Source organism: Cynara cardunculus, assembly GCF_001531365.2.
Source record: "Cynara cardunculus var. scolymus isolate 2C chromosome LG 16, CcrdV1, whole genome shotgun sequence".
NCBI classification, from domain to species: Eukaryota; Viridiplantae; Streptophyta; class Magnoliopsida; order Asterales; family Asteraceae; genus Cynara; species Cynara cardunculus.
Genome location: NC_037543.1, coordinates 9,943,318 through 9,950,543, shown reverse-complemented (window position 1 = coordinate 9,950,543; position 7,226 = coordinate 9,943,318). Strand labels below are relative to the sequence as shown.

The window sequence follows — 7,226 nt, the reverse complement described above, 5'->3', positions numbered from 1 at the left end:
GATAAGTTGTGTTCTACTAGTTTTATTGATATTGATATATTAATGAATAATTTAGAATTTTTTTAATTCATTTAATACATTTATTAAATAACATGTAAAATATCTAAATATTAAAATTAAAAATACAATGTTTAATAAGAACTAATAGATGTTATAATAAAATAATTTTGAAAGTATAATGATGGAGTAAGAAAGTCACATCATTATATTACATGTGGACAGCCTACGTGGACAATGAGGTGGCATGGAAACCTAGTATAATGAGTAAATTTAAATCAAAAGATTACACATTGCTATGATAGGTAAATTTTTCAAAGTACAATATTCTAATAAAAAATAATTTAAAAATATATTATTATAATAAAAAAAAATTAAATTACAATACTATAATAAAAAAATTATAAAAATAGATTGTTATTTTATGCATTTTACAAATTAAAATACGACGGCAAAACGGCTTGAAAGTTGTGCGGCTGGCTCCATTTTTTCCTGCTTGGTGTCCACACACCATAAACACAAAACTAAACCTTTCATTTTGTTCAACAATGGAGTCTTTATCGTCTTCGAGTTCCTTCTCGACAACCATTAAACCGCATCCATTGTTACCGAGGGCCAAAAAAGTGAGGTGCTCCTGTTCAATGAAAGCAGCATCAGCTTTTTCCTACCAAAAGTTCATTCAATTTGCTTTGGATGAAACCAAATACTCCACTTCAGCCTTGATTCCTTCTTCCTTGCAGGTAATTGTCGTTCACGATTCCACACGATCAGAGACGAGTGAATTGAAATGCTTGTTAGCAGTCGTAATTGCAGTTTATAAGTACTTTTCTGCTCTTTTTCAACACGATTGTGTAAGGTTAGGACAACCAGATTGAAATTACGGTTTCCGATTACGTTCACTGAGTTAAATAATTCTCACTCCAGCCAAATGAGGAAAATTCTGTTTGGCTTAGCTTTGAAATTGGTTTCTCCTCAACTTGAAGTTTATACGAATTCTACAATGTTCCTTGTAAAATTTGATAACTACGTTGAACGTAGGGAAAATATAATTGAACCTAACATCTGAGATGGTTCGTCATGTCACCCCATCAAAGTATGTTCCTGTTTTTCGTTGGAATTGAGCAATCTTTCAAGAAATGACAGCTCGAGTGAGAAATTTAGTAGTGGTGACATACTGGTGGTTAGTAGGTAAGACAATAATCATTGAATGAGAATATAATGTTACTTTATTGTTTGAAATTAGAATGATGTAAAAGTTGAACTGTGTCAATTTGGGTTATCAAATAACCTGTTTGATTGCGAGGGTCAAAAAAATTTAGTACTCTGTTATGTATTTAAAATCGAATGATCAAAACAATGAATTGGATTAACATCCATTAATAATCTTTTGCTGACGTCTTTGATATGCATTTTGCTTGCATTATAGAATGGAAATTGTACTGTCTCTTTAGTACTCCAAATATTTTGTGATAGAAATAGCATGTGGCTTTTCTACTTGTGTGAGCCTTTCAGTGGTTGTTACTTCCTGCTCGTTTTTTTAATAAGATGATTTGTGATCTGAGTGATGGCTATTTTGGCGAAAATGAGGAGCCAACACCGTATTTTTTGTATCTCCATGATTCACACCCTGTGTCTTTTGTAAGTGATGATTGTGCTTTTCCATCATACTCTACCATGTGCTCACTAGATAAACTGATAAGTAGATTTGACATTGGCTTGTTTTTGGTGTTTTTCTAGCAGTCAAATACTTTTGGGTGAAAGACTAAGCCATTTAAATTAGCAGGAAAATTTCAGCACCTTGAAAGCAATGGATGGGAAGACGGAGCTTAGGATGTGTTCCTTTCAAGCTCCCAAGATTAGGCTACTTCGTAGTCTTTCTATCGAAGCTAGTGACGGTATTCAGGTAATGTCACAGCCTCTTGGATCGAGGTATATCTGTAACTGGATACTGCTTGTAGTCTGAGCTGGTACTTGATGATTCAAGTGTATTTATGAAGGCAATAACTCAACTCAACTCAACTCAACAATTGTCTCACAATCTCCCTTTTAGATTGGCTATTTGACCTTTTTTTTTTTGCTTGATAGTATTGTCTAAATCTCAACATTTCCACAAGTGTAAAAGCACATACATAAAAAAAAATAGAAGGGAAGAGGAAACTTAACTCACCAACGTGGATGTTACGTAAGTAGGTACTCCTGTACTGGAAATACCTACCGAATCTTGTATGCATGTGCGTTCCTTGCTGATGGTAGTTCCTTTTGGCGTGATCATTGCATGCAAGTCACTTGATGTATACTTTAGTCGATTGAGTTTACTTCCATGCTAAATTAATGGCAACTCGGCAAGAACAATGACATGGAGAAATTGTCAAATTATTTAACATTCAAACTCTGCCATCTTGAAACTAATGAAACGAATTACTCCTTTGTCCCTGTCATATTTGTAAGTTTCACATCTTCAAAGACTTAGGTCTTAGCTAGAAAATTGGCGAACTGAAAGTTTATCAATGTGGGTTACTTTCATTGCAGTTGTTTCCGAAGTAACTGCTCATTTTGAACCTCATAGGGACAAATTAGGTACATTAACTGACTTAAAACTTAGATAATCGTGTTGTATGAATATTGTTTGCATCTCTGTACTGTACTCCTGAATGCGTGTGTACCTGGCTTTCTCTGATCTTTCAAGTTAAGTTGATTTCAGTACTGGTTGGGGTTTGTGAGCATGTAATCTGTGGTTTAGAATTGGAATTGATACTCGTTTAGCTTCAAAAAAAAATTATTACATTTGTTCTCCGTCGGTCATAATGCATCGAATTGGGGTTCAAATAACCTGTAGGTGTAACTTGGGATGTTTTTTAATGCTCCTGAAGTTTATGATGTCATTAGGATCACATCACTTTCCAAATTAATAATTCGTTGTTAGCCAATTAGTCTTTACTATCAGTTACTATATCCTGATCCCTATAATCTGCATGCAGGTGTTAGATTTTGCTGTCTTCCCAGAAGCAGAATTTGACCTCCCAATATTTTGTGCCAATTTTTTCACCTCTGTCAACACAAACATTGTTGTATTGTAAGTCTTCTTGTTAAAAGAAGTTATTGGAAATTATGATTTTAATGTTATCTGCATCTTAATATGAATTTTGGGTTAGATAGATCACTCCTGCCACTAAGTGGAGAAAGGTGTTAACCTGTTAAACAAAATCTTGACTTGTTAGTTGTTACCGCTGTTTCACATGTAAGCAATTAAATACATATAAAGACACGAATAGTCCAGTGATACTAATGTTTTTTACATCATCTATTTATTTAATTGTTGTCAAAGTCCTTATCTCACTAATTTATGTTTCAAGTTATGATTGGTGTTTAAAATGTGTTTACGCAAACTAATCTTCAAAAAGAAATTTACCGTTATCTTTAGCAGTTCATTTGTCTTCCTGCTGGTGATGTTTAATTCTGATGTGTCCTCGGTCATTGCACATTATACAACGGTTTAGTTCCGCAAGCCTCCCCATCCCTTTCAACACTAATGCTTATGTGAGTCCCATCTTTTTCAAAAATTTATCATATCTGACTTTCTCTCTTTGACACACTTTTCACAAGCCGCGATCTTAACGGAATCAACCGTACTCATCTACCCTCCCTAGACCCACATCTGGGTGGGATATACTAGGGTTGTTTGGTTTGGTTTATCATAGACTTAATTGTTAATAGTAACACTAATGGGCAAACTTTCGAGATATTCAAATCTATAATGTAGGAGAGTTTTAGTTACTTGATCTTGTAAAGCGATCAGGGACTTAAAGTTCAGTTTCTATGAACAGGGACCTCAATCCTTTACATGATGTCATCAATGAAACACATTACAAGGAGAAGTATTATAAAAGCTTGATTCCTCTTGGCCTGAAGTATTCTGAGGTGCGCTTATAACATCTAACTTGTTTGAAATTATCATTTATATCGTAGTTGATGCCTATGATTCATAGTGTGCCGACTTAACCACAGATTGCATGCAGCTTTTACCTTGGGGAGGAAAACTCACTAGCGAGTCTTTGAAATTCTTCTCACCGATAGTCATATGGACCAAGTTTTCTTCAAGCCAAGAAAAGCACAATACTTTGTTTTCTGCATTCTCAGAATATTACAAGGTGTCCAACTGAGTTTTTGTGTGCGCGTTATGTTCTGTCTAATAAATGAAAGTAATGTTGCATCTTTTTTATTACTGTTTTTTCAATCTTCACTTATTATAGTAAATTGGCAGGCCTGGCTCAATTTGATGGATCAGACGACGGAGGAGACCGATGTTACTCAGATAAGTTTAAATCGTGAGGCACAACATAGGTATCTAACTTGGAGATCCCAAAAGGTATATGGTCTTATTTTCTCATAAGCAAAATGCAAGGAAGTTTGTCTTGATTCCTATTTAGTTTAATAAAAAAAAATTCACAATCTATTGAATGAAATTTCATAATTTCCAATTTAATGTAAGAATGTTTCAAAATTTCTCAATCAATGTAACATGGTTTCAAAAAATTTATATTTAATGTCACATTTAGTGACGTGCATGTCAAGTTTAACGTCCGTTGACGTAACACTTTTGTAAACATTTCATAAGCCTTTTGCAACGGGTTCATGTCATCAAATGTTACAAGATCAGTAGGTTACCGGTTAAGGTAAAAGAGGAACATTTGAAACTATTTTACATCGATTGAGAAAAAAAATACTTTATTGCACTAAATAGGAACTAAACCAAACTTTTTCCAGTAGCATAGGCGACCCAAATCGGTCAGCTTCTGAATGAGGCTTTGGTGTTTGTATCAAATTTCAACATGAGCATTCTCTGTGTCTATGTTTCTTCTTGATCCATATATCCATCGGTTGTGTAATGTTGAAAGTACAACGTTGGAAATATCAGCCATGGTTGGTAGTTTCTTGGTTTAGAGAAAATAACATATATGAATTCACTCCAAAATGCATGTCTTAAAGCACAAAAAGTGCATCTGGGCCACCCGAATCGCATTTGTTATTTGACCAATTTTCTGCAGCATCTTACTTAGAATTTACAACCTTGGTTTCTCATATTATCCTTGTTACTATAATCAGGATCCAGGTTACCATATTCTCAAAAGATTAATCGGGGAGACTCGTGCAAAGGTATCAGTCTCCATCAAACGTAAACCAGTACACTTCGACTTTTGAACTAGTCAAATCTAACTCAACTCGAGTCCCCTCCCCTCTTTCCTTATGATACAAACAACTAGTTGGAGCTTTCTTGTTTCGTTTAATTAATGCCTCGTTGTCAATTGCGGTGTAGGATGTGGTAAAAAGGTTCCTTTTCAATGGTGTGAACGAGCTTGGGAGCAAATCATTTCTAGATTACTTTCCGGAGTATGAGTGTAAGGATGGGTCCATAAACGAAAAACGGAGCATCGTTGGTAAGTCTTTCGAGAACCGGCCTTGGGATACCGAAGGGGTATTTATTGGTGATACGTGTAGTTAGGTTCCTTGTCTTCTAACCCTACTTTCATATGGTATGTACCGAGTCTGTTTGGTTTGGTTTGGTTTGGTTTGGTTTGGTTTGGTTTGTGTTCGGTTTTAGTTATTGCATCCGCGGTTACGCATGGTATGCTAGTGGGTCGGGACCTTTCTTTGGTTCCATCGCATATTGATGTAAGATTTAATCTTCTACGCTCCTTCGAGCTTGAACATTTGTCCAGGTGGTGCAGTGTTGGACATCGGTGGATTTACTCACGTCGCTTTTATTGTATGTCAACGGAGGTGGAAATATGCGCCTTTAGCATTGCGTCAACGTTCTCTTAGGTGGCGTTTGGTTTGTAGATTCTCGAGGAATCTGATGGAATTGGAATGTTGAATTCCATTGACCAAATTTCATTCCCTTGTTTGGTTCATTTTTTTTCACGAAAGGAATCTTCAAAATCCTACAAATTCCACAAATAAAAGAATTTAGCATTCCTTAGCAACTACATGGTATTTTGATGGAATGGAATCTCTATCTTCATTATACCAAATATGTCTTTAACCTAATATACTCTAATCTCATAAAACTCAATATGACCATCATCGACCACCTCTCGACCACCATTGATCTGAACCACCGATCTGAACCATCGCCGACCACCACCACCGATCTGAACCACCGCCGACCACCACCATTGATTATCACCAATATGAACCACCACCGACTACCACCGTCGACCACCACCACCGATTTGAACCACCGCCGACTTCTCCAACAACTTCTTTGTAATACAGAAAATCAACTTTTTATCTCTATAATGCTCCAATAGCTTTCCTATCTCATTCTCTAAAATAGATGATCATGGAGAAAACTCCAAACATAGAAAATTCTCTAAAATTCTCTAAAAATTCAAAAAGAAGAGAGATAAATAAGTTTTTTATTTATACAATCAATGAAGGTTGAATTAATATTACTATATATATAGAGAGAGAGAGATTTGGGATCATGTGAGACCAAGGGTTTTTCGTGAGACCGGTAAGATCAATTCTCAACCCTTGGATTAGATCTACAATATGACAATCTGAACATTCATAAATGTCACAAGACTTATCAATAATCACAAAATTGTCACCGTACAACTTTAGACAATTAGATCATTAGCTTATAAAGTTGATCAATGAACATAAATTGGTCTTACGGGTCTCGTGAAAAACCTTTGGTGTCACGTGAACCCAACCATATATATATATATATATATATATATATATATATATAGAGGTTGGTTCAAATAGAAACCAACAATATGGTACAAACTATGGAAACCAATATTGACCAATCACATTTTTTCTTCACTTTAGGTTCAAATCTAAATTATAAATTAATGATAAAAGTAATTTGATAATTCAACCTTTTTGTAACCCCCAATAATTAATTGGGAGTTACAAATCTTAAAAGATACATYTAATTGTTCATGAGATTTTTATGATTTCTTTATTATTTCATGTTCATGGTGTTCATTTCAATTGATTTTATACATATATTAAATTGGTTGTCTAAGTGTACAAGATTTTCGTTTCGTTCAAGATACATGGAGAATCCTGTTGTAAAAGAATGTCAGAATAATGAAGACGATAAACGCTTGCAGTCTATGTTCATATCTACACACATGCACAACGATCCTTGATTTTGAAAATGTTCATATATGTGCATCTCTTGCAGTCTATGTTCATATCTACACACATGCACAACG

General features: G+C 34.9%; 1 protein-coding gene across 2 annotated transcripts; it reads left to right on the top strand.

The window, feature by feature from the left end:
* The first annotated feature begins 445 nt into the window (after positions 1–445).
* LOC112529391 (phytochromobilin:ferredoxin oxidoreductase, chloroplastic) lies at positions 446–5,816 on the top strand. Of its 2 annotated transcripts, XM_025140660.1 has the most exons (8): positions 446–737; positions 1,781–1,900; positions 2,976–3,070; positions 3,822–3,915; positions 4,014–4,145; positions 4,259–4,363; positions 5,101–5,151; positions 5,312–5,816. In XM_025140660.1, the coding sequence occupies exons 1-8, from the start codon at positions 546–548 to the stop codon at positions 5,495–5,497; spliced, it is 975 nt and encodes a 324-aa protein (XP_024996428.1). In that variant the 5' UTR covers positions 446–545; the 3' UTR covers positions 5,498–5,816. The 2 variants fall into 2 exon arrangements, with proteins under 2 accessions (XP_024996428.1, XP_024996429.1); XM_025140661.1 differs by lacking the exon at positions 5,101–5,151.
* The last annotated feature ends 1,410 nt before the right edge of the window (positions 5,817–7,226 follow it).

What these genes read in the sequence shown, in the direction of transcription:
- LOC112529391 (XM_025140660.1), top strand. Translation starts at nt 546, where the DNA reads ATGGAGTCTTTATCGTCTTCGAGTTCCTTCTCGACAACCATTAAACCG. An exon ending in AAGCTAGTGACGGTATTCAG is followed by an intron (nt 1,901 to 2,975) that starts GTAATGTCACAG and finishes ATCTGCATGCAG; the next exon opens with GTGTTAGATTTTGCTGTCTT. An exon ending in CATTCTCAGAATATTACAAG is followed by an intron (nt 4,146 to 4,258) that starts GTGTCCAACTGA and finishes GTAAATTGGCAG; the next exon opens with GCCTGGCTCAATTTGATGGA.